Source organism: Pseudopipra pipra, chromosome 8, assembly GCF_036250125.1.
Source record: "Pseudopipra pipra isolate bDixPip1 chromosome 8, bDixPip1.hap1, whole genome shotgun sequence".
In the NCBI taxonomy this organism is placed as follows: Eukaryota; Metazoa; Chordata; class Aves; order Passeriformes; family Pipridae; genus Pseudopipra; species Pseudopipra pipra.
Window position 1 is genome coordinate 18,413,892 of NC_087556.1, and position 27,714 is coordinate 18,441,605.

Sequence of the window (27,714 nt, forward strand, 5' to 3'; positions counted from 1 at the left end):
AAGGGGCCACGGTGCGGGGGTATGGGCGTGGGGATCTGGATTGTTTCCCCACAGCACACGGCAGGTCTGCCCTGAGCCCTACCCGCCTCCATCGGGCAACGGTGGGATGTCGCGCAGGCGGCGGGCCCTTTCTCTCTGCGCCCGGCGAGGACACGCGTGGACACGGCGCTCCTGCCGCCTCCGCGCAAAGCCCCCTCCCCGTCGCATCCAGCGCCCCTTCTAGCAGCCCCTGCCGTGTTTTGTGCGGTATCAGCTGCTGCCTGCAAGTCTGAAATAAAATTTGCACTTCGGGGAAAGCATCTCGGTTTCAGTTCCCTATTTCTGTGCTGGACCAAGTTCAGACACATCCAACCGCGGCGGCGGTCGGGGGCTTATCAAGAAAAGTCCACCGGTTTTCAGCCTTTCGCCCGATTTAACTATGCCCAGCTAACAGCTGAAGGCACTGATTGAGCTCACTACTTTAAAGGTTTTTGAGCAGTGGCCAGTTGAGACCCAGCGATTACTTAGATCACGGAGAAATACAAGAAACCCACATCCTCTCTGGCGACATTCACAAAAAATGAGCAAGCGGCTGCTTGGCAGCAGGAATCCCCCTTCCTCCCGCTCCGCCGGCCGTCGGCCTCGACGGTGCCCACTAGTGTCCGCAGCCTGTGCGGTCCCCGAGAGCAGCTGCCCCGGCACTGCGTCCCGGCCGCCCTCGCCACCCCCTGTCCGAGGCAGCCATCCTTCCCCGCACACACCGTGGCCTTTCGAAACGAAATAAAAATGCTGATGGCTCCAGTTTCCCCCAGTGTCCTGTGAATATAGGACTGTTTCGTAAAATAACGCGGCAGACTTCAAGAGAGTCTCCAAAGCCGAGTAAGGCACTAACAAGAAAAAATCCGCGGTAACTATTTTCCGATAATGTGCAGAATGTGCACTGCCGTTTTCTGATCTCTAATATATTCTCTGACTCTGCAAAGAGAGATGGATGGCTCACCTGCCTTTTCCAAAGGGCCCGGCGAGGGGGACGTTTTAAGGCTAGGTGAGCATACGCAAAACAAGGATACGGCTGGGTCCTGCCACGGTTAGTGTTGGGCAGAAACACCCTGTGGAATGGAGGGCTATGGTTCTGCTAGCGCCCTTTCCCTGCTCCTCCAGCCCCTGCGAGGAGGGCCGGGCGCGGCGGGGGCTTGCGGGCTGCCTCTGCAGAGCCGCCTCCCGCCACCGCAGCCTCCTGCTTTAGACAAAACTGTTTTTCCGATCTGCGTGGCTGTCACACTCGCCGGGCAAGCCTGCCAGGTCCGAAGCCGAAGCGAGGTTTGTGTGGGGTCAGCGCTTCTGCCCAAAGGCAGGGAGCGGGGAGGAAGGGCGGGCCAGGCCGGGGGCGCAGCCCTGGGACTGCCGGTCACCCGGGCGCACGGGCTCGTCTGCTGGGGTCTTGCTCGACGGAAGATCAGACCAAGCACCTGCGAAGCTGACCGTAAGGTGCGGATCTTACCCTGCCTGGGGCACAGGTTACCTCACTGTCTCACACAGGTTCAAGCTCCATAAGGCAGGTGGCAATGTTTAATTGTCCCTTCTTACGCCTTCTGTCGCTATTTGCATAAAGTCTGCAAAAATATAACCTCTTGTGATATGAAGTTCACTGGGAATTGTCCATCCCGGTTTCCTGTCGCCTGCACCCCAAATCAGCAAGTGTTTTCCACGAATTATTAGGAGACGCCACCGGCACACCGCCCCGTTCCTGGGAGGGCGGTAGGATGCGGAACCTCCCAGTTCGGTGGGGCAGCTACCAAACCCCCATTGTCCTTAATAGTGTCGTTCGTCCGGCCAGTGTTCAATTTTAAAAGATTTTAAAAGAGAACACAAACTCTTGACTCCATCCTCTTTAATGCCTGTATCACAGAACACGGCGCGAGTGATTCGCTCTTTTTTTTTGGTATAAGATTACTCTTTAATTGCAGCGAAAATCCATCCTTTCAAAAGCATTAAAGTGTTGACGTTTCTTTTCCCGATACAATCCCATATTCAGATTACATGGACACTAATCAAATAACCCGAGTTATTTCATTTGTCAACATGTTCATAAAAATTTTCTACCAGGCGTTAAAGGCATTTATATGGAACGACATCTTTCAAAAGCAATGTGGCTAGTCCAGATATAGGGAATATTTGATTATGACAAGACGTTTGATGGTTTTATTTTACATACCAGCTGTGCCACAAATCGTTTCATACCTCAAAGTCCTAATTTTTATCCTGCGAGTACTTTCTATGAAACAGTAATTTTCATGTTAAGCCGTTCTTGTCAATACCTGCAGCTCCCAAGAGAGCATTGTGTTGATAAATGTTGTAAAATGCTCTAAAGGACAACTGGGAAGGAAGCTTTGAAGATGACTTTGGTTTGTTTATTTGAGGGGTGTGTGTGTGTGTTTTTCCCCCCAAGTTTAAAAGAAACTCCTCGTTTTATGGTACCGTTACAAGGGGAAATCCCGTCCACCTTCAGACTCTCCCTCGCTGCGGTCTGCAGCCGCTCGGGGATGGCTTCTGCGTCGGCAAGGGCTGCGGGACCCCCCGGGCGGGAGTGGCAGCGGGTCCCGAGGGAGGGGGGACGCCTGGCTGCCGGCGGGGGTCGGGGGCAGGCGCTGCGGTAGGCGTTTCCCGGGGTCTGCTCTGGGCGGGGAGCCGTGGCGGGGGAGGAGGGTGCCGCCGTGCTGGGCGGTGCGGCGGCGGGGGGCTGCCGGCGCAGCTCTTGGGGGGCCGGGCGACCCCGCCGGTGGGGTGGGGTGAGGGCTCCGCGGGGACTTGGCCGTAGCGGGATCCTGGGAGAGGGGAAGGGGTACGGCGGGGACCCCAGCGCCGCAGAGCGGCAGCCTGCAGCGGGACCCCCAGGTGAGCGGGGCCGGGGCAGAGGGTCCGGGCGGGGGGCTCGGGGCGGCCCCTGCCGCCGGCAGAGCGCGGGCAGAGCTCGGCGGAGCGGCGGCCGCGCCGTCCCGCCCGCCCGGGCTGCGCAGCCCCGGGGCCGCAACGCTGCGCTCCCGGAGCGGGGGCGGGCGGTGGGTCGGGGCCGGAGCGGTCGGAGCGCTCCGGGGGTCCCCCAGCAGCCCGGGCGCTGCCGCACCGCCGGGACCTGCCGTGCCCGGGGCCGGGCTGCCCCGGGGAGGGCGGTTGCCCTGGGGAGGGGGCTTGCCGGAGAGCAGGCGAGGGCACGGGGGTGTCCCTTGTGACTTGTGCCTAACCCCGACCTTGTCACCGCCCGCTTCAGTGCGGCAGCGAGGGGCCCCGAGGAGAGTCCCCCGAGCGGCAGGTACCGTCCCCGGGCTGCCGGGGGGCGATGCGGAGGCGGGGGGGATAAGGCGGATCCGCCCTGGCAAACCCGCCGGCAGTAGCCCTTTTTCTCCCTCCCGGCTCCTCTTCTCTCGCCGAGACCTCTCGAGCATCAGTTGCTCTTTTTATTGGTTACAGCTCTCCTCAACCTTCCAACTTCGACAGGTCATCAGAGCATCGTGACTGTTTTAGGTATTTGCTTAGGATCTAATTGCTTTTAAGAGATTGATGAACTTCTTTGGAATAGTTTACATTGTTATTCTCTATTCGTATCTAATACAAGGCTGTCCATGTCCCATGGATAGCCTTATATCATGGATATTCATGTAATAGAATTTTTTAGTGGTTAAGTAAGTTAGGAGCTGTTATTGCTGTCACTTTAAAATGTCACATTGATCTTTAAATTTGCAAATCCTTACATGAAAAGGTTTCTGTAGGAATTCAGTCCACTGGAAATGTTTGAAGCATTTTAATGATTTTATTCTGTGATCCGACAGCTACTAGTTGGAAGAAATGTCAATAGAAACTTGCTGGAAGATATAATTTTTAAATAGTTTTATATATTTTTATATACTTGCTTTTAAATAAAAAGCAGTTGCGCTCACGTATGAAATTCAGAATTTAATAATAAATTGTGACTCAGGAATTATCCCTTATATTTGGCTTTTAAAAATGCAAAATATAGCACTTGACAGCTTTTGTTACCATTTATTAAATATGATTGGAATTAGAAAGAGGGATTTCTTTAGGCAATAGAGTGATTAAATTTATATTTTAATGTGTAAAAATACACCAAAGCATAAGCTGTTCTTTGAGAAAGCCATTTTTTTTGTATTTTAATCATTTTCCAGTATTTCAAAGCTAAGTAGAAGTGCCTTATCAAACTCTGTAGAGATATTATATTATAGAAAAAAATAGCTTTGGAGCCATAGAAATATTAATGTAATGTCAAAATACTACTTTAGATTCCGTTATCTGAACATAATATAACTGGATGACAAAGTACAGAAATAAATTATGTGTAAGAATTACAGATTGTACCAGAGATTTTGCATAAGAAATTACTTTGCTAAATCCTAGTATGATATAGATGGATATTTTCATGTCTGTAGTGCTATGCTTTATTTAATATAATTTTCCTGCAACACAGTCTTACATTACATGCAATTGCTAATAATAAACACCAAGTCAAAGAACAGAGTATTTTTTTGGAAAACAAATTATTTTAAGTCAGATCTATTTTAGTTTAGAAAATCACTTTAAATTAAAAGGTTTCTTGGCTTTACTGTAGTGTTTGTGTTGCTTCCCACAATTTCAGCTAACATGTTCTTCAGCTCCATCACTTGCCGTTATTGGAGTTGACATTATGTATTTAGTTTAGCATTAATGTAAATAAGATTAATGTAAGTTAATGTTACTTAGCACTGTTGAAGAAATTTCCAGTATTAACCATGTGAAAGTAACTGCTCTTTGTTTTAAAACACTTCTCTTTAAATACAAAATCACAAAAAATAAAGAGCTGTAGCTGTATGTGTAATCGTGAATGTATGTATGTGTATATATGTGTTTACGTATATATATGTCTGTGCTTACACACCATAAATACATGCTTTCCTGTCAGAAAGAAACCTTTGAACAGATAGAACTTCTTTATAAATCTAGAGCTGCCAAAAATAGTAACAGGGACATACCTTAATATATCTTTTACGTCAACCAGATAACGCAATTTCTTTAGATTTGTGAAAAGGAGGCATAAATGGGAATTGTATGAAGAGAGAAGACAAATGTTTATGACTGTTTTCACAAGTCACACATTTTGTTTCAGTCTGTTTGGTTTTGGTTCAGTCTGTTTGTGTTTAGATCATGTTGGTTGGTTGTTCCTTCATTTTCTGTGGCTACGCATAGGGAATGGTGGTTTTGTCTGCATGGATGCCTGGATAAAGGACCAAATGCACAGATCTGTGTGAGAACAAATGTGTTAGCACAAACTGCTATGGTCAGGGCTGTTATTTATGTGAATCAAACAAGGATTTTGCTGAAAGTGGGTAGGTACACACATCTGTGAGACAAGTAACTTTCTTACACTATGTGACAGATGAATAATCGCCTTCTTTGTTCCCCCCTCATGGAATAACTTTGTTGCTTGAAAATGTGGGGGGTTTGTATGCTTTTTTTTGTGTGTGAGAAAAGTAGAGGCATTTGTACATTTGCTTTCTGTTCTTTCCTGGTTGTTCCCTGTAAAATTCAAACTTCCTGTGATGTTTTGGGGCATTATGTCCATTGCTGAATAGTGAACAATGCCAGAGCAGCAGGAGTAGAAACCAGACCAAATATCCGAGTTGACCACCAGCACAGTTCAGGCCTGGAATATGAAATACCTTGTGCTCTGAACTGAAATATATCCATACAGTGTACTGCATACACAGGTGTATAAGGAGGTGAAATTATGTTAATTCATAACATTTACAGTCTGATAATCCTTAATACTGGATGAAGAATTAAAACATGCTCCCTTTATCCTACAGAAACCCTCTTTTTTAGGTCTTGGGCCTTGAAACCATAAGAGCAAAGTGGTGGATAAAGGTACTGTTCTTCCATTAGACAGAATAGCTGTAGTCCAGTGAAGAGTCAGCGCTTCACACAAAAATAAAGTCTTTGAAAGCCAGCAGACTACAGAGCCGTAGTCATCTTTTTATCCACAGGTGGATTGCCTGATTTATGAATGATTTGTACAACCCAGTACCATCCAACAGGGTTCATTAGATCAGTTACAGTGCCAGACAGAAGAACTAATTCTGCCCCTGGGACCAACCCAACTGGAAAGAAACACTGACATTTTTTGAAACATGTACCCAGTCTGTCTGAACCACAGGTATTGCAGAAAATAAACTTATTTTATTCTTTCTAATTGATGCGGCTTGGTATTACTGTTGCTCATTGTCCAATTTGAAACATCAAAAGCCCTCCCAGTGCCTGCACTGCATTTTTTGTATTTAAGCCCTGTGAAAGGTGGAACAGAGCCCTGAATGAACCTGTTGTTTGTGTTCTACTAGATTAAAAACCTCCAGCTAAATCAAAGAAACCTTCGCATAGATCTATGCAGAGATTGTTGCATCACACATCCCAACAAATCAGTATTAACCAGGCCTTCCAGCTATGTGGGATATTGCATTCCTTTCCTACGTACCACATTTCCTGCCATGGAAGATAGTGGCAGTAGAAATAGGGGTTCGATGTGGAAAGTCCTAAAAACGTAAGGAAGTTTGATGCTGAGCTGCCATTTGAAAGTCAGTGGGGCTACGGTACGTGACTCTACTGGGACTTCATCAAATCTCATCTATTTTGTCATCAGGCTAGTTGTGATGCTCAGGCTCAGGGATTTTGTTCCTGGACTTCAGGTAGGGACTGGAAATTGCATCCTTGTGGTGGTCTTGGACTTAAAGCACATCTACCGTGGAGAGGCAGCTCTGCGTGTCTGTGGGGCAGCTACCATCCATCAGGAGAGAGCCCACTTCAACTTTCCCTGTCCTCAGAGAAAATAAGAAGAAACTTGGAGGCTTTTATTTTAATCTGCACTTCCTAATGGCTCCTCTATGTCACAAGACTTGCTTAAAGCACATGTGAAGTTAGAGGTGTTTACTCATTTTCAAACAGGGAGTTTAACTCTGTCTTCTTCATTATTCCCACTGAAGTTTGAGAGATTGTTCATAATAAAAAGCTTTGGCAGTTTCATGATTCACTGGGTTGGGTATCCAGCCAAGATATAATGATGGTTCATCAAGAGCTGTCAGCTTACATTGCATGTACTGGGGATTTCAGATGATAGAAGACAATCTGAAGACCATAGAGTCTTAAAATAGTAAGAACTGGAGAAATGCTCCCTGAAGACATCATGACGATACAACAACAAAATGGTGAGCACCCATAAGACTGGAGGCCTCTGATTCACAATAAAACCTCAAAAAGGGCCCAGTTGCAGGAAGCTCAAAGTAGACACCAAGCTTTTCACCTTGAGCTGCCTCGTGATCATTTCAGAGGATGCCAGGCAGTGAGTTTCCCTGTTTCTACTCATTATTTTTAGAGGCTTGCCAGATGAGAGTTGTGCAGCTGCTGTACAGAAAAGTATGATGAAAGAAAGCTGGGGAAGCCTGGAATGCCAAGGAAAAATCATTTTCATGCATCAGGCTAGTTCAGTCCCAATTTTATTTTTCTGTCTTTAGATTCAGTTCATTTCTTCAGTCAACAAATTCCTGCTTGATGCTTATTGTTGTATTTTCTTCTGCTTCTTCCCAGATGCCTAGCTCAAGCAAGCTAGTCAGGCAAGCATGACTGAATCATGCCATATGTTCAAATGAGCAGTACATAAGAGCTGTGAGGAACTGAGAAGAGAGGTACTCACAATATGCCCCAATTGTAGCCCTGGACAGCAAAACAAACAAACAAACCAACAGACAAACAAAATCAACACAACAAAAACCACACCACCAAGTTTCCACAGGTTTTATTATCATTATCTCATTTTTAATCCGTGCTAATTGGGCTGTTCTTAATGCATAAATGGGACATGACTGACTGGCAGGCAAGGATCCTCTTTGGATCAGCTGCCCTCTTTCTTTTATGCAGAATCACTGCTGGCATCCAAATTTGTGACCAATAAAAAGGTGAGGATGACAGAGCATACTCAATGCTTAGAAATTCAAGGTATATTGTCTTATGGGCTCTTTCTCAAAGATGGACGGGTTGCTAAACTTGAGACTCAGAAATGAGTGACATATGACTAGTTTTCTTTCTTAAAATCAAGAGCAATTCTTTCCTTTCTAACATAATCCAAGATCTTTACATACTCTGCTTGGGATATAATGTCTGTCTGATAGGTAGCAAACCCCCAGATGGCTTTGTTCATCCCAAACAGGCTGGGAATGGCAGCACATAGATGTATCTGCCTGTCCTCTCCATGAATGTTTGTAAAATTTTTTTAATGTGTGCAGGATTTTCAGCACTAAAGGTACAAAGAAACCACTTCATGCTCAAAAGGAAACAGCTCCCAGTGCTGCACCCAGGCTGAAGCACATAAGCTCTGTCTTGCCATGGCAGTGAGCTAAAAGAAATTACTTGTTTGGACTTTTCTTGCTTTTAAAGGACTTCTCAGCTTATAATTTAATTTAGGAAACAGGTTGTGATTTCTTTTAGGATTTATTGTGTGGGTTCTGGAATTACTTATTTTACCTTTTAAAAGAAAAATTTTGATTTCCCACCAGTATCCTTCAGTTTTAGTTTTGATTCTTCTCCTTTGCAGTTCACAGCTTAAATTAAAAAGTGAAGAAAACCTTCAGAAGAAAAGCGATTGTATAAAACCCGCAGATGGATTTTCTCACTTTTCCGTCTCTGATTCCTTTGAAATTTCCTTCATACGTTAAGAATCCTCAGTTCCTTATAACAACAGAGAATAATAAATGCTGCAGACAGAACCACTCTGTCTGCATCAGCTCAATTCCTTTATTATCTGTAGTTTATTGTGCATGACACTGCATGTCTGATCGTGGATTCCTCAGACCGACAGACCTATTGAAATCAAAGGCAGTTTTGGCAGCGGCCACAGGAGTGCATTGGCACAAAGTCACAGGTTATGCACTTCAGGGAAAATACCGTCACACTTCTGAGCAGAAAGGAGTAAGTTAAAAGGTGAAGGAAATGATGGTTCCAGTATTTAATATTTCATCTTTTTTTTTCTTTCAGTTTTGTTGACATTGCAAGTGCAGAGGTATACCCTTTACATTAATCTGTGCTCTGGAAAAAGTCTGAGACTCTGGGATGATGCTTTCCAGGATTAAATACTTAATTTTTTTTTTTTTTTAGTAACTTCCGTGCCATTTTCTTTTCCACCTGCAGTAATTGCTTTGAAAGTGATATAACTATATGGAAATTAATCTACAGTTAGAATGGAATGTATTGGCAAAATAGAAAAAGCTACTGACATTTTTTAAAATCAAATTAATCTAAGAGAAAAGTTTTTATTATCTTCTTCCATGTATGATTGTGAAGAGCTGAACTACTTTGTTTCTTTCACACTTGCATAGTTGATCATAATATTAAGCAAGGCTACCAGTGTCTTTATGATCACCAAGAAGCTCCAAATGATGCCACAGTTCAACATTATCACTGTGGCAAGGAGAATCGGGTCAGATCCTCTGAAAATAGGATGTAGGTGAGTCCTTGCTAAAATTGGTCTTTCTACATTTGGGAATTTCCAGACATTTTTCAGAAGAGCTTGCAGTGACATCTGAAGGCCATACAGTAGAAAGTCAGGGATCTGAAAATTCCTTTCTCTCTTTTCCTCTCTAGAAACATATTTTTCTCGTGAGGTGTGGGAGCTACGTAAACATTTTTCAGGAAGGCAGGAGTGGTAATCTTATTTAGTTAATGGTATGATATACAAGTGCTAGGAAATAGGGAGAGAGGAGGAGGCGGCTATCTGCAGAGCTCCAACTTGGAAGAACACTTAGGAAACCAAAAGATGACTGACAATTTATGTGCTGCTCTGGAAACAAGCAGGCTGGGAGGACTTGCTGTGAGCACCATCTATTTCATGTGCTTTTTAATGGAACATCCACAATTGCATAATCCATAAGGAGTTGCCTGCCTATAGGTGCTTGTTCTTTGACAGATCTGTCACACTTCTCAGAAATCAAGATGCAAAATCCATCACTCAGGGACATGGTATATATGTATCAAATACTCTCTGGGGGATGAAGAGTCCATTAAACAGCAAGTCCCTAAACTCATCCATATGAAGAATTCACATCTGCGACAGATAGAATATGGAGAGTACTCATCGTGCAAAGGTGATCTGAGTCTAATGTGCTAGTAAAGCACTATAAATATTAATTTTATTTCACCCTCTCAGAGACATGTGTGGATGAGCCCAGAGGGACAGGAACTGCTTATGCAGAACATGAGTGAGAATTGCAGGATTATGGTGGGATCATGTCTCTGGGAAGCGATGGCATTCCCAGCATTGGCACTTTGAGGCAAGCATGTCATTGCCTGCATGATACAGAGTTGAAGATATGACCTTCACCATGAAGCTTATAACAGAGTCCTGTGAAGTTTGCTACATAGTAGAAGAAGAGTGGATTAGTCATATGTAAACAGCTAGTGAATCTGTAAGAAGTGAAAACACAGCAGAATTACTGCTCCTTAGAGGAGGTAGCCAAACTACAGAAATCAATAACATAAGACAAGAGTAATCAGTTGACTGAAATCTTGAAGATTCTCTGTTATGATAATTTCTCTGTTCTTTGCTCCCTGGAAAGAATATGAGCAATTCACCTACTTCAGGCTGTCAAACAAAAATGCCAAGCATTCTAGTATACCTTTTCAATTTCTCATTATGACTCCATTTGTAGATTCTTAATGGCTTTCCTTAGACTATGAAGACTGTTGAAAAAGATGTGAGATTTGTATTGAGACCAGATTTGTAATTAAACAAGAGCTCAAGTACTGGGTTCATGGTTTGGTGTAGAATGCTCATTCAGATTCAAATATGAGGTTCCTGAAAACTAAGGAAAGTTGCAAAAAAACCTCCCAAGCATCTTGGCTGTGGCTGAAGTTTTTGCTTTAGATTATAACCAAATGAAAAGCATGTACTTCCATCCAAATTGAGAGGTATTTGAGATTTATATTCTGGCCTACTTACACATGATCTTTCTTTGTTCTAGCTCATTTCTGTCATCTGTTTTGAGTGCTGCATGCTTTGCTGCTCTTCTGAGATACCTGTTGGTGCTTTCAAGGTATGAGGTTGCATTGACTGTTATGCAGCTGCCTTCTGCACTGGCAAGTGCCATAGTGTAGTCATACACCTGCTGACCCTCTTTGAGAATCTAGCAGATGCCCTCTGGCAGCAGTAGGATCTGACTTTGCACACAGCTGTCTCTGGGTTTGCAGTAAATGGTGGCAGGACTGAAAAGAGCAGAACTGATTAGGGCCCTGGGCAACCTCATGCCCATACTCTGTTGAGATTTATTTCTGTAAAGTGTCAATGAGTATTTGACTGGAATTACTGGGGGAAGAACACTATGTGGATTTAGACTTGGGATACTGCTAAACTTTCCTGAGCTTTGCTGAAAAGGCACCTCTGTGTGCATTTTCCAGACACTACCATCCTCAAACTCGTGGGACAAAGGTAAAATCTGTGTTAGTAAACTTTCTTTAAAAGTGTCACACAGACTGATAAGTTTCTTTAACAGCAACAGCCATTAAAAAGTCATCTTGAAATGTAATTTAAAAAAGTCTGCAGTGTAGAAATGCATTACCTAGGTTGTCTGTGGGTACCCTCTTTTATGCTGGAGCTGCTGAGTTCCACACTCCAGCCACAGTATTGCTGTGATGCCAGTAAAGCTTTTATAGTTTTATACCTCTTACTCCTGTTGTCCATGGTCCTTTTACCTCCCTTCAGCTCATCTGTTCTGGTTTCCTTGGCTCCATCAGAGTTCAGAAAGTAAATCAATTAAATTTGTTTCTCTCCTCTGAAATCATGTTTCAAAACTCAGTCTACTTTTGAGGAAGTCAGTATTTCTGTTCTCCAGGATAAGGGCTGCAGCTGCCTGAGAACTCCCTACCACTGCTCACCTTTACAGGAGGCAAGACTTGTTCCAGTATTGTCCTGTGGATGAATCTCCACTTTGGAATGGAGCCCTCTGAGGACAGGTCAGAAAGCCCACAGGACGCAGCACAATCCTTTGCAGAGGTAGCAGCTCATTTTTGAAAGTAGTACAGTCGTGTGCTCGCTCTTGTCCCTCAGCTGATGGACTTGCCTCTGTAGCAGAAGCTGAAATCTACTTGGTACAGAGGGAAGAGCTTTCTTAATGCTCTTTGAAGACTGTAGAAAAAAAATCCACCCTTTTTCTTAGTAATATTGCTGAGTATCCACACTCTCCACTCTGAGTACGAGCAGCACATCTTCGGCCTCCCTTCGCTTTTTCAAAAAGTCAGCACTGTAAATTTAAATTACTCTCCCTACCTGACATAACGGTGACCAGACCCTATAAAACCCAGTACCCGTGGAGACACCTAACCTCCTGTTTGAGCAGAGGGTGGCAGAGAGAATGATCCACTCACGAGAGAAACGAGTCATGCCTGACAGTGCTCAGCAGCTGCGGCAATACCACACACCAACAGCACCAGGGACTATGGGATGTCCTGTGTTGCTTTGTCTTGCGACACTGTGTTATACTGAGATCTGTCACTAGATGGTGCCTTCGACAAATGATTGGAAAGATTGATCTTCCCATGCGGAAAGCTTTTGGCCCAAGGCTGATCTTAACCGATTCCATTTGCTGTGTAATCCTTTTCATAACTTTTTCACAAAGTTGACCTTTCTGTGCAGGAGTTGAGTTCCGTGCTTCCACAGCTGCTAAAGTGGCACTTTGAGTCTTTGGCATTTATGCCTGTAGATTTGAGGGATTTTTTTTTTCTTTTTTTTCTGAACACAGATTAAGTTAACAAGTCACTTAGAAAAAAAACAAACTTTAATGTCATACTGAGTTTGAGGGGTGCATAGAGGAGGTATGTTAGGAAGTATCTGATAATCCATATTAACCTGCATTTCCCATATCCCATCAATATGGGTAATTAAATGGAACTGAAGACATGCACATATTGGTTTATTTGCTGGAGAATAAATATTGATTTATTGTCCCATGGCCATTTACCTTTGCCATAGGGCAGTGCTCCTAATGAAGCTTTCCTTCCCCTCCCCTATGAGACAGGAAGAGACTCCTGTGTCCAGGGGATTAGTGCGTGCCCATCCCTTCGGGTGTGTGGAAACCCATCTGTATTCAGGATTTGGGGCAGGGCAGTGGGCAGCACAGCAGGCAGCGCACGCCTTGTTGGGAACTGTTGACACCTTCGCCAAGGAACTCAGAAGAAATGTCAGGGTTGGAGGTGTGGGCTGTGGGTGTGCTTTTCGAGCTGATGGTTGCAGACCTATCTGGCAGGAAGCAGTGCTAGAACGTGTCGTACCCCTTGGTGAATCTTTCTTTGGGGTGCGGATTGCATTAGGGATCACTAGGTGGTGCTCTTACACATCAATCTCACAGCTTCCCTTGGTATCCGCACGTTTTCAGCCTTTGGAGAAATGGTTCTTGTTACGGTTGGGTTTACGGTAACTCTCTGAAAAGCTGCTGAAATAGAGAAAGGGAGGAAACAGCAGTAGCTGGCTGGGAGGGAGTGTAGCTTCTTTAAACCCTCGTATATGTGCTTGGGCTGAGTTTTCCGGAGGAAAAATCTGACTGCACACAGGTAGCATGCATCCTCTTCCAATGAGAAGTGTGTGTGCTCAAATCCAGTGTCCTTCCTCATTGAAAGCTTCATTTTGAGGGCCCCGGTTTTCTGCTTCCCCTGGATTGACAAGAGTATGTCAAGGTACAGCACTATCTTAGTTTACATGAAAAAATTCAGATGAATTTCACGGAAACGGAAATCTTAGTAAGAGGTGTCGCCTTCTAGGGTCATAAGTGAATAAGTAAAATAATGTCAGAAGAGATTAGGAATTTCCTGAATGTGAATTCTTTAGAAAATAAACTGGCTCAGGTTACAATTTGTTTCTAAACTTATTTAGAGAGACTTTTAAGCATTTTAGATATCAAATTTAATTTCTGATCGGTTTGAAACATTTATTTTTGGTATTATTTTAAACAAATATGCCTTGACTGTTTCCATTTATTCATTGATATATTTTAAATTGAAACAACCACATACATATGAATACATTGCATTGATTTAGGTAGATTCCATATATTCTACAAATGTACACATATATCCTGTCATTTTGTTTTCACACCAGTAGTAACTTTAGGAAATGATTGGGAAACCAGGAAGTGAAACTTACCATTAAAAGAAAGCAGAAACCCAGTCTATCCTTCTCTTAGTGACTAATCCCTGGCAAGCCATCCAGTCTTTTTTTTTTTTACCTGTTATATCCCACTCTTTGCCTTGGTCATCTGGTTTAGGCCTTCATCCATCAGATGTTTACTACATACTGAATATGTGACCATGTATTCTAATATTTTTAGGGTAAGATCTTAAACCTTGCCTACAAGGAAAAAATTATAATGAATTAACTATACTGAATTAGAAATTGATTTAGTTAAATCAGTGGAACTCTCCTGAGCACATTATACCACTTCAGTTTAAGTAGTGAGTCGGTGAGTAACAAATCAATTCTGATGTCAGAGAGTGAGAAAGATTAGACTAGATTTTCAGCCCTTCTATCTCAGTATTTATTAGGCTAAGGCGTCTTCAGGGCTTGTTGCTGTTCTCTTTAATTTTCTCTGCCTAATGGACCTGATCCAGCTCTTGATGGCATAAATGAGGGGTTTTCCATGACCTCCAGCTGGGAGCTGGAGATGGCAATATCTTTATTAAAAACCTAAAGAAGCTTAGAATGATGGATAACTCAAACCTGCCTCCTCACTTCATATTGAGTTCACAGATTGTGGCTCGTATTGCAGAACTTACCTCTGCACTGAAAAATATTCTACATTCAGGGCAGGAAAATTCATCTTCTACTAGCATTGTACTAAAAGTGTTGCTATGCAAATAGTCATAATCTGATTTGATTTTCTCAACAACAGCTGATAACATATTTTGAGATATAAAAATATTTTTCATCCATCTCCACAGATTTTGTGCATTCAGGTTGGATAGACTTGGGACTTATTTCTAGTTTTGTGTCAGCTTAACCAGAAACTAGACTGATGTTGCACTCAAATAAAAAAGCACAGCTTTTTAAAAATTTATTTCAAAAAGTGCTTGCTTTTTTTATTGCCTTTCTCCTTCTCTACCTTTCTTCACACCTCTACAAACTATTAATAATTAAGAGGGATATCTGAGAATGTGCTGAACAAGAATATGCCAAGTTCTACTTACTGAAAATTCTCTTACTGTTCCCAAAATTTCTGACTGTAGAGAGTAACAGTTGAACTCTTGGAGTGTCTGCCTATTCCAGGAAGAGTAACTCACTTGTTTACAAACCTAAGATTTTGGTTTAGTGCAAAGTAATCTTTCTCTTTCTAAACTGGATGTTGTAATGCTTAAACTCTGTAACCAACAATGTCCTGGCATGCTCTTACAATTCACCTATAGTCCTCGAAGTCTCTGTATTGTAAGTAGTGATGCCCCTTTCCACTTCCATCTCTATTCCAAATGTGATTTTTTGTGTATTTTATAGGTTTATAATGGAACTTACATCTTTGCCTAAATTCCTTTGGACAAGTGACAACAAGCTTCTGCATCACCATTTTCCGGACATATTGGCTACTGTTCATACCACACAAGACATTCCTGAAGAAGTTGTTTTTGGACCATGCATGCTCCAGAACACCCTGCTGGACACTGTAGCTTTTATTGCTCTCAAGTGTTCTGATAGACGGAACATCCACTATGTATTTAAGGTATGAGAAAACATTGTTTAATGTCAGTCGTATCAAAAAGAGCTACACCATCTCTGAGAAGGTAACTTTGCAAGGGGTAGGTTTTTTGTTTTGTTCGGTATGAGTAACAGCTCCTTCAGAGGGGAGAGGTAGTCAATGCATTTCTGATTTGTGAGCTGTAGATTAGAGGGACCTCAGTGAAAACTGTTTCCTTTGCAGGAAGAATACAAAGTTCCACTTCTAGGCTGATGACTGATGAGCTGCTTCAGCACTGGTGTGGACTAGGAGGGGAGAGGGACAAATAGTTTAGAAACCTCACGCTCAGGTTTCATCCTTACACAGGACAAAGGATATTTATCAGGTGTGACAACCCTGTGAGAACAGAGAGGGAAAACTGTGGCATTGCACTGATTCATGCAGGTGGTGGATTCACAGCATTTATTGACAGATCCAAGCAAGTGCTAACACAGTTTGCTCAGTTATCCATAAAAGTGAAATCACCAGGGCAGTTGAGCAACTAGTCCACACAATCTTCAGGCAGCCACAACTCACTGCTGTTAGTACATGGACCTCCTAAAGTTACCTTAGAAACGTATGTCTGTTTTAGAGCTACACTTCTCAATCACTGTAGAGAAGGCAGAAACCCCAGCATTGTGATGGAGCGTTAACTTTCTAACTTTAATTACCAAAATTTTTTTGTTCCATAGCCACTGTTTATCATAACACTTTCATTTGAACAATGCATATTTCGTGCTGGCCTGTTACCCTGGCTTTCTGGGTCTTGGAGTGCCTTTCAGTCACCATTGGTCTAGATGAAGATGGAGAGGTAGTGTTTTACGGTGTGAGGAAAGCCAATTTCCCACATTCCATGGCATGGATGGATCTGGGAGAGATCCAGGTTCACTTAAGAGTTCTCTGCTCTGGAGGAGAGAAATCCCAGTGTGTGTGTGTAATATGGAAGATACAGTTGTTGGGATGTACCTGTTTTACACTTCTGCTTTAAACAGAGTAAGAAAGAGAGTAAAAGGCTTCAGGGTTTATCTGACTGTTTTGAGTCTGGCACAAGTTTGCTTTCTTGGACAGTGTTATTAGCACGCCAGGAGATCGATGAACTCTTTGGAGAGAAACCTGTCCTGAAATGAGGCTTTATTTATGGAATATGTCAGTATTTCTCCTGAGAGTTTTGAATTACTGTAGACTCAAGAAAGAGCCTCAAAGGGTTTCTACATTGGAAGAGCCCTCTGGAGAGATGGCTTTAGTGTTTTTCTACACTTGAGCTAAGTAATTGCTATGCAGCAATGAAATTGGATGCCTGAGTTGGCTCAGATCTCTGTCTTTTGGCAGTAAATGCATGGAATTCTGTGCAAGTAGCTGTTTTAGATGCAATCGGTAGTCCCATATCCTGTTAACTACTCATAATTAAAAGTAAACCTTCCAGAAATCAGGAACTACTGTTAAGCTCCTAACTCTGTGTAGTCAATTAATTAACAATTCAATCATGATACTTTGTTGTTATCATGGCACTGAAATGCAGAACAAGAAATGGGTTTTGCTCTGCTGGCTATAGTACAAACAGAATACACACAGGAATAATTTGGCAAGAATTTGGGAATATTATTTCTAACAATGGTTCCTCATCTTCGGCTTTTTTGTTTAGACCAAAAGGGAACTCCATAATTTTTCTCTCATCCACTTGGAGACCTTAATTTGAACTCCTTGGCCCAATTTATGCACTTGGGCAAAGCAAATGCCTTGGCAACCCTTGGCACAGGTAGTTCTTTCCAGCTGAGTTCCTCTACCCCTTACAGCTTCTTGTGGGTTTCAAGGAAGAGTCATATTCTCTCCCTTCTCCTCCAGTCTCTCCCAAGGAAGCCACATTGCTTCCATAGCCCAGCTATGATTGAGCCTGTTGGGCTGTGAAGCCCTTTCCTCCTATATGGGTGCAAAGGATTCATCTGAGGGATTGCCATCTCCAGAACAGGGTGGACTTGCTGGGTTTATTATAGTGACTCTAAACACACGGAAAAACTAATGCTGGTGTGTGCTTCTATTTGGCAGCACCCAGATCTCATGTCTGGTACTCCTCCACACCTTCTTTAGGCTCACTCAGCTCTTTCCCTGGACTCCTGGTTCCTGGAGAAGCTGTGCTCCCTTTGACTTTGCTTAGAGCGCTGGGTGGCTGCTCAGTATTTCTGTAACACAGCAACTAAAATATGACAGCCTCTGTCATAGCTATTAGTTACAACCACTGTGTGTGGGTGTTCTTGTGTCGCTGTCAGACACTTGTATTTCTCAATCATTGTTAATTACTGTGGCATTTAGAGAGAACCAGTTGCAGGCCATTCTAATTTATTTTCTCCCTTATACTAATTAACTCTCATCCTAATGGTCCCTTAATGTTTCATTCTTGTATCCAGGCTACTAATGTGATCGTACTTTTCACGGTAGGGAATAGTCAGTTAAAACTAGAGAAATAATTAGCCAAAATACTGTTTTTGATACCAAACACCACTGAGTGGCTGCCCTGCAATTAGTGGAAAACAAAGAGCTATACATTGCTTGGGGTGAAATTTAGATCATACTTGTCATTAGACATTTTTCATTTTCAAACTTTTTCCTTTCTAAACAATGACTTAATGCTTCAAAAATTAGTTGAGGCTTTTTATGCATGTAAATGCTGCCCTTGATCGCCCTGTGTTTCAGCCTTCAAGCTATGAAAATCTTCCCCATCTTTCAAATACTGCAGAGGGCATAGATCTGCTGTGGTAAACAGCAAGGAAAAACCTATAAAGAAATAAATCAGTCCCTATTCAGTGTAATAAACTAAGATGGGAGTCACACTGAAAGAGGAAGACCAAGCCAAATGTTTTGTAGTTATATTATGTCCAGAGCATAGTCAGCCTGTGACTAAATGACTCAGGAGTCCTGTGGATAAAAGTTTATATGTGACTGAGGACTACACTTTAATATACACACAGAAGAGAACTTTAAATAGCAGACTTAATATTATTTTTTAGACTTTTTAGTGCCTGACCTTACAACCTAAGAAATTATTTAATGAAGAATACTGATCTGATGAGGTTTTATCTGTTTAGATACCTTGAAATGAATTTAATTATTTATCAAAGGTAAGAATAGGAATATCTAATTTTGTTTCTTAAAAAGGAAAGAGATCATATAAGTGCTTCTTAATTATATTTAATAAAATCTATGTTTTATGTAATCTAGCCAAACAGATATGCAGATGTTATCTACTTGGGATGTTGAATCAAATAACCGAGGGTTATTCTTATACCTCCTGATCCATATCCTCTTATGTCAGTGAAAAACTCCACATGCATCTGCCAAGAGTGTGTGTTCCAGTCTCTCACTGCATTGATCCAGGGGTCTGCACATCTCTCATCCCCCCGGGCCACAGCACCCTGACTCGTATCCCATTTTCCCATGAGACTGAGACCCCTTCTTACAGAGGATCACACCTTCTGTACCTCTGTGATCCACACCTGGCACTGTCTCATGAGATAACCTGCAAAGGACAGAGAACATCATCCTTGCCATGAGTGGGCCAGAGACTGGCCAACATACCATGGCATTGCCATGAGATGTTACACATGAACACTGGTGTCTCCTTCTCTTTCCCACGCAGCTGTATTCCCAGAGTTCTTAGCATTCACATAGGGGAAGCCTTTTCCCTATGATGACTTTGGATTTGCTGACATGGGTGTGTGTATCAGGCTCACAGCTTTGTCATATTTGCTCAATATAAGGCAGAAAACAGGCTTTCTTCTTCAATGTGATGGAAATCTTACTCTGGCTCTCAAGACCTGTAACTTCCCTTTTATGTGTCCTGTCTCACAGGTAGACGTTACGTCTGTGCACAGTCCCACAGGACTGCCTTGGATGAGACTTGTACAAGCAGCTGCCAATAGCAAGGAGCAGAACTTGGAAGCTTACTTAGAAAACAGCCAGTTATATTATCGCTCCACCAGGAAAATCAATAAAAACGAGGAGTTGCTTGTCTGGTATGATGATGAGCTTTCCAGCCTCTTGGGTTTCAATGAGATAAAACCTCAGAGTCCCCAGAATGGTAAGTACCAAGTTGCTGACTGCAGGGGTCACTGAGGGCAGAAAGTGAATCTACAACTTCTTTAGTATGCAGTTGTTTTGTAATAAGTGAAATAAAACCTGTCTAAATCCTTAGCTGGTCAGCTAAGAGAAGAGACCTTCTGCTTTGGGGATTGGACTGGAGGCATAGAGCAAGAACAGATTTGCAGTTCTCAATGCCATTTTCATTCTACTTTCTAGCAGAGGATGGTGCACTAGGGATTCATGCAGAAATTTTTGAGCTATGTAATGGAAACCAGTGCACCTGACTAACCTGGAATCCTAAAAGTCTAAATTATCAATTGGAAATATGCCTTTTTTAGCTCATTGAAGAATCAGGTATAGGCCAGTTTCAGCTTTAATCTTGTAAAAGACCAGGGCTATAAAAATACATAATAAACCCGACAGTACTGCATACAGCAGTCTGCCTATTTGGTGTGGGATACAGTGGGAAGGAGGAAAAGGGCTTGAGTTTGTTTCTAAGGTGTTGGTGAAAATTCGTTGCTCCAAAAGAAGTTGACCTGGCAGTTGTTGAAAAAATAAACATCTACATTACGTAGACACCAAGAAAATCAGTCAGGTCCATGCCAAGTCTGACTACAGCTATCATTTGCTCCAAACTTTATCTAGTTAGATTGGAACAAAACCCCTTCTACATTCCCTGTAGTTGATTTGTAGAGGTTGGTTAGTAAAGGTGTAGGCTGGTAAAGGTATGAATTGGCAAATTTATATGATAATGTGCTTTTCTGTAAATTAATATTAAATTAATACAGACACATTCATAGCAGGAACTCACTAAATAATTCTAGCTGTTTTTAGTGTATTCTGTTAGCTTCTGCATAGACACACACTGTCAGCCCTTTGGACTCACCAGGGAAAAGTGTTATCTGCACAAGAAACTTTAAACTAGCAGATGTAATGTTCCACCCAATACAGCAGCCTTATTTTCTTACAGAAAGTTCAGTTTCTGTAATTTGGAAAGTGATCTGAGCTACGCTGAGCCCAAAATTAGGAATCTGTGGTACTACCTAACCAATCTATGAACTTTCCTATGTAGCCGAGGCCTCAGGTGCTGTCTGGCATCATTTGCATTTAAAAATTGCTGTGTGTTGTGAAATAACATAGCATGGATATAGTTTGCAAAGGTTAAGTTGTACCGTATGTGTCTTGGTTGCTGAATTACGTATCATCTGTTCATGGCAATCAATCCTCCCAGTGAACCCGAGATGCAGTAGGTCTGAAGGCCAGAAGGAAACAGTGTTCCCCATTCCTCCTGCACATCACTGCCATTGTTTCACTTTGAACATTATTTTCTGTGCCACAGACGGCTGTGCCTTAAGGCATATAACAGCTTGCCAAATGAGCATGAGTAAAGGCTTCAGGCTAAGGTCCGATGATTTGTGAATGGTATTAAACTTCCAGAATATCCTAAAAATAGAGGCTTGTTTCAAAGTCTTTGAATCCAGGTCTAAAACACATCATTGCTTGGATATATAGAGTTTAACATTCGTCCTGTATTAAAGCCAATGACTTAGTTTAGAAATGTAGACCCAAATCTGGGTTCAGACTTCAAATCATCATAAAGTCTATATGATTTTATCCAGGTCACTGTGTACTGGCCATTTTATTTAATTTTATGTAATATAATTACATTTTATGTAATACAGTCTTGGCTTGAGAGTCTAAATGAAAGCATTTCTGCAAGTAGCACATGGAGGCAAATAAGAGGGAACCATTTTGTATAGCAGGAAGGGACCTGATTCTGCACTGGCATTAGCTTTACCATGTGTTATCTTGTATGACACAAGAGGTGTTTCTGATTTTTTTGTTTGTGTCAATGACAGGGTCAGTATCTGCATCCATCCACGATTCTGCCTTTGCAAAACTCATCATTTTTTGTCTGTTTCTGCAGAGTTGAGATGCCAAGAATGCGACCGAGTCTTTAAATGTGAGCATTCCTACCTATCCCATGTCCGTTTCCTCTGTGTCCCAGAGAAGAGTGCCCTGCTGTGGAGGAACTTCCAGAACCCTAAGACTGAAAAGAGCAACTTAGCTGAGCAGACCACAAATTTCCACAGTCTGGCAAGGGATCTAGAAGTCAAAATGGCAGCTTGTAAAGACGATGCACATGGTCTTGTTGGAGAAAGGAGAGCAAAATCTGAAGAGGCTGAGAACAACAGGAGCAGGAAAACAGTGTTGTTGGAGAAAACCAATAATCTGACTGAGGAACGTAACTGTGGGGGCAAGGAAGAGGTTGGAGGAGAAAATGCATTGGCTGGTTCTTTCTGGAAGCTTAGTTCAGGGAGGCAGTCAGCTAGGAAGGATGTTTTAGAGCAGAAGCAGAGTGCTTTCACTGAGGTCAGGAGGATGAAGGAGAAGCTGAGGCATGAGAAACTGAAGGAGCCAGAGCAGGAGGATGGCACGGTCCCAGGTAGTAAAGAGCAGGTATCAAAGGAAGTGTTGGTGAACTCCTCTGGTAGTGCGTTCTCCTTTGTTTGGCCCACCAGAGCTCGAGGAGAACAGAAGAGTGCTTTCAGCAAACCCAGTAAGCGTCTAACAGAAAGAGCTGCAATAAATTCTTCTAATCCCATGAGTGAGTCAGCAAAGAGCCTGGGGGAGCTGTCTGGCTTCATTGCCACCACAGACATCATGTGCTGCAGCACTCTTCTCAATTCCAAGTTCTTTGTCAGTGATTTGTGTAATGCTCAGATGCTGCAGACAAGCATCACTCGGAGCAATGTTTTCCCATATACCTCAGAACCGTGGCCCAAACAAGCAGGAGGGCAGTTACAAAACACAACCACCACTTCTTCCTCCTCCTCCTCCTCTTCCTTGACTCTTCTTCCCCCCACCTTCACATCCTTTGGAGTGGCTGCCCAGAACTGGTGTGCCAAATGCAACCTGTCCTTTCGCATGACATCTGATTTAGTCTTCCACATGCGGTCACATCACAAAAAAGAATACTCCTCAACTGAATCCCAGTGCAAGAGGAGACGAGAGGAGAAGCTAACATGTCCCATTTGTCATGAGTACTTCCGAGAACGCCATCATTTATCCCGACACATGACTTCTCATAATTAGAGCTGTGCAGACAGATGTCACCAAGGGACTGGGCAGGTTGTATAAAGAAGGGAATCATTGTTCACTTATATACTTTTTGGGTTTACATTAATTTCTTGCAGGAAATCACTGTTTACAATAATTTATAATAGATGCTTTGCAAAAAAATTATAAAATGTTTACAAGAATATGAGTGGCTTGTAAGTTTTGAAAACTCAACCTAGCCCTTGTCAACTTATTTTTGAGGAAATAAAATAGTGAAATGAATGTGCATGCAGTGTTACTTTGCAGAGTAGGGAACAAAATTATAGTTTTGCAGACACAGTTTTCTTTGCTTATGTTTGATTTGCTGGTGTCTGTGTAGTACAATGTAAATACAGAAGTAACAACCACCTAATTGAATGAGGAACCTTTGAGCACTAAAAAAATCAGAGTTTATATGCTAAGAGAAAAGAAATTATTATTTCTAGCAGTGTTGGTGGACTCTTACTCCTTTATGTTAGCTGAATCAGCTCTCTTACCAGATTTGTGAGCTAAAGACTTATATCTCACTATCTCCTTGACTTTGAAAGGAACCTGAAGTTAAGACTGTCTGAAATCTGTGATCGTCAACAACTGACCAGCAGACTGCCAAAGAGGATGTGACTTATAAAGCAGCATATCTGAGTTCTGTTCTAGGCTCTGCTGCTTTTGAAATATCTTTTACAAAGTCAAATCAGCCTGATCTGTATTATAATGTGACCTGTTGTCAACATTATTGTGTAGACAGACAGGAAGCAAAAATTCTACCCTGAGATGTGCTTGCAAGGTCTGTGTGACTTTAGCAGGCATACAGATGTGATGGGGGTAGAGTTTAGCCTGTGGTTTTCAGGTTTTGGATATACCAAAGGAAGCAACTAGGGTATTTGAGTTACAATTAACTACTGATAGATAGAATCTGCACACTAATGGTGGATGATAGGCTCTGTTTTGCTAACAGGTAGAATATGAATGGCCTTCACAAAATGACGCAGGTATACATGAATTTTATTGCATTAGATGAGCTTATCTATCCTCTGGTTTATATGTGGGCCAACTCCAGCTTTTTTAAAAAGAAAGTGCCAAATTCTTTCTATTGCCTCTCCATGAGATTTGAGCTTTGCTGAGTTTCAGAAGCAGATGAGTTTTTACTGCCCTGGGTGGGAAGAAGCATTGTCTATTGTTACTGCAGCCCAGCTAATTAGCCTTCATTACTTTTTAAATCCATTTAGGGGCTTGCTCTTGATAGCTTATGACAATGTGTTCCTGAAGCAATAATTTCTCTCTCTCGCATAGAATTTTTTCAGGTTGTCTGGTGTTTTTGTGGCCTGTCTCTGAGCCTCATCTGGTTCATCAAGGGCTATTACTCGCTTCCAGACAATGATCAGAAACCACTCATTTTCCAGCTAAGACTAAAGGACATTGCAATATTCTCTTTATGTTCCACCATACTGATGATGTACTCCAGTGTTTGTCTGCTGCACACTGGACAGAATTTTGAGTTCCCATGACAATGCCTAGTCTGATAATGCAAGTATCAGCACATAAACACATCTGAGCAATAAAAGAGAGCCTGAGAGTCTTAGGCTGTCAGTTGGAACCAACATATTACACTCATTGTCACCTCTTGGGAGATTTCTGTAAGTCATGAGATTGTATTCCTCCCAATGCATTGCTTCTGAACATTAATACATGGTTGTTTCCTGTTGATGTAAACATTTGACTTATTGCAGGCCAACATTTTTGCAACATAAAGAGATAAAAGTGTTATATTATGCCTTTGAGTTGGATTATAACACAGCTTTCCAAGGTCAGTGGTGGAATCTCTTTCACTGGAGTCATTAAAAACCAAAACAAACAAAGACTTTGAAACATGGAGCACAGGGAACAACCTTGCATTGAGTGGGGGGGGACGATGTGGTTTCCTCTTAATCTTTCCATCTCTACTTTGTGTCCAATAACATTTACTGTGTAAGGAATGTATTTATGGCAAGGTTTAATGGACCAAATTTCACTCCATCTGGTTTTACCTGAGTGCCAGCCACTTTACTGTGAAGTCAGTGTCCATAAAGTGTAATGAAGGACTCCATGGTGTAACTGCATTCATCTGTGGTCAGGGCTATATTTCCCATTAGTAGTTTAGGCCAGATTGTGATCTCATTTATTCCAGTGTAAATCCAGAATAAGTCCATGTTGCTACTTCTGATTTACATTAATTATTTAAGATCAGACCAGTCCAGTATAAATAAGACTAAAGATTTTTTGGTACCATTGCTGCAAAATGTTCTCCTCTGTACTTACTGAAAGATGCCATGTTTTCTTAACAGTTTAATAGTTAGAAACCTAGCTTCAGATTTCGTCTGGAAAAAGATGGGTCCAGCTGTATAGTGCTCCCCAGTATTATTTTGGCACATCACTTCAATATTACCCTGCTCCAAGGGCCTGTTTTTCCAGTGTATTACACCTGGTGTACTATTTACATCAGAATGAAGCACTACCAAATCTAACTGGTTACATGATTTCACTGATTTTGCGTTGGTACAGCTGATCTGGAGAAAGTGTGGAAAATCAACCACTGATAAACAGCTGCTAAATCTCAAAACCTTCTGATGGTGTGTTAGACCTACCTCCTTAGAGTGCTCAACAGTAATCAAACTTCTTCACTCTGCTTATGGTATGAAGCTTAAGCAAGCAGCAAGGTTACGGGGAGAGATATAGCTTTCCTTTATGTCACTGATTTGTTTTCTCTAGGAAAAAAAAAGTGTAAGAACTCTTTTCAGTGTCCTTGTGGGCGTATCTCAACCACAGCAACTTACATACTGTGATGACAAGCAATCTATGAATGCCTTCTGTGCACAGAAAGGCAAGGGAACCAGTTATGAAAAGTGGCAGAGCTGATTCAAAAGGTAAAAATGAAGAGGAGAGGTTTTTAATCAGCTTTATTTCTGGTACTTTGCTCACCTCCTCCAGTGGCAGCAGCAGTGCAGTTTGGTCCTGGCATGTAAAGATTGAGGATTTTCCTCTTGTAACATGGGAATCACACTGTAGGCAACTGTGTGCAATATTACCCTTGTTCCTTTGGAGGTGGCCATTGGCATAAAAATTGAGTGAACAGATTGCTTCTTATTCTGGGCAGAAGTGCTTTGTGGACTAAGACTTATTTACACACAACCAACCAATATGACATCTTGTTGCCTGCTGCATCTGTGCTGATATCAGGGCAAACCCACATAGATGCCAACAGAAGCAGAACTTGCTATGTGTTAAATGAGCTCGTGTGTAAAGCTCCTTGTGCAGGCATGGTGAATGTCTTTTATGTGTCTCAAGTTTAACTGAGTGTCTCATCTAAGCTGGGTTAAATAAACCAGGGGGCTTGTCCAAAATTTTTGCAGATTTTATGTCTTTAAATGAAAATATTCATATTAAAGCTGAGTGAACCAAGTATTGCACAGGCAGAGGGAAGCCTAACGAGACAAAGAAAAACAAACTTCCTATAATTGAGTCATGCTGGAAGCTTATTTCCCCTTATGTCTAGAAGTCTGAAAATTTAAATTGGTGCAGATGAAATCCTGCTGGAAGGAAAGGACTCCACTAGAGCAGGCGGTTTGTGAAGAAATGAAGGGACTTAAGGAATTCATGAAGGGCTGCATTCTATCCCAGTGAAATACTGTGATTTTACAGCAGAGATCTCTGTCTTTTCTACAAGTAGAAATGCTAGGGAAAAAAAAAAGGATTTTGTTTTTAAAACAGGAGGAGACAAGCTGACTGTTTCTTTTCCTGTCTTTGCTAGCAACTGCCTGTTCATTTTGATCAAACCACTGTTTCTCATGACATCTGTTTCTGGATCAGTGAAAAAGGACACAACACAGTGTTGTCAAGCTTAGCTGTGCAGAGTGTTTTTCTGCAGTGGGTAGTGAATTTGCCAATAGGAAATGCCACATTAGGATATTTGTTCACTTATCGATCATTGATCCTCAAACTTCTTCCAATGAAGATGTGTTTCTCCATCAAAATGGCACTCAGATACGCCTTTGAAAAATACATATTTACTTGCTTTTTAGGGGGTAATTTTTCACTAATCAGTGCAGTCTGTGGGCTCCCTTTGGTCTACAGAGCACAGTTCAGAAATCACTGGACTAAGGCAACCCCAAAAAAAAAAAAAAAGGAAAAGCTGGCTGTCATTCTTTGGTTAAAGTTCTATGAATGCTAAAAGGAGAAAGATGATACTGCTAGGTGGTCTGATACACCAGCTCCTTTCTTCCTGCCTTTAAAAGGAACATGATTAGGATTAAAATTCAGGAAGTTATTCTAGGTTGGATGGTAAGGAAATGGTGCTATAAACTGTTGAATGCCCATGTCAGCTCTTGAACTAGATGAGAGAAAAGTGGCAGGTTCAGCATGTTTCCTGTTCTGTTGTGGAAGGGCACTTACCAAATTGCTTGTCCCTCCCTAAAAACCTTCCGTCTAACTTTCTCATTTAAGCCACAAATGATGGATTTTCCATACTAATTTTCACTTGTAGTTTTGTGATACTCAAATATTTCAATGCAGTGTAATTTTCTACACAATTACTGTCTGTAGTTTTGTGAGGTCTAAGTTCATTGAGATGGGAATAACTATGACGTAGCACTTTGTGAAGACAGGAAAAAATGGTTTTTTACACACTGACCTTTGTTAAGCCTGGCAGTTTCAATATTAATTAGCCAGTATATGACCTATGAAATAATAAATAATATTTTGTCAAGTAATAAAATTTCTCAAGGTTGCACATTAATCTTCCAGTGAAATCAAT

General features: G+C 42.1%; 1 protein-coding gene across 1 annotated transcript; it reads left to right on the plus strand.

Annotated features, from left to right (window-relative positions):
• The first annotated feature begins 2,700 nt into the window (after nucleotides 1–2,700).
• On the plus strand, nucleotides 2,701–27,696 carry ZNF488 (zinc finger protein 488). Its single transcript, XM_064662786.1, has 4 exons — nucleotides 2,701–2,874; nucleotides 15,539–15,761; nucleotides 19,599–19,827; nucleotides 21,757–27,696. Exons 2-4 carry the CDS (start codon nucleotides 15,546–15,548, stop codon nucleotides 22,923–22,925), a joined length of 1,614 nt encoding a protein of 537 aa, XP_064518856.1. The 5' UTR covers nucleotides 2,701–2,874; nucleotides 15,539–15,545; the 3' UTR covers nucleotides 22,926–27,696.
• Nucleotides 27,697–27,714: the final 18 nt, after the last annotated feature.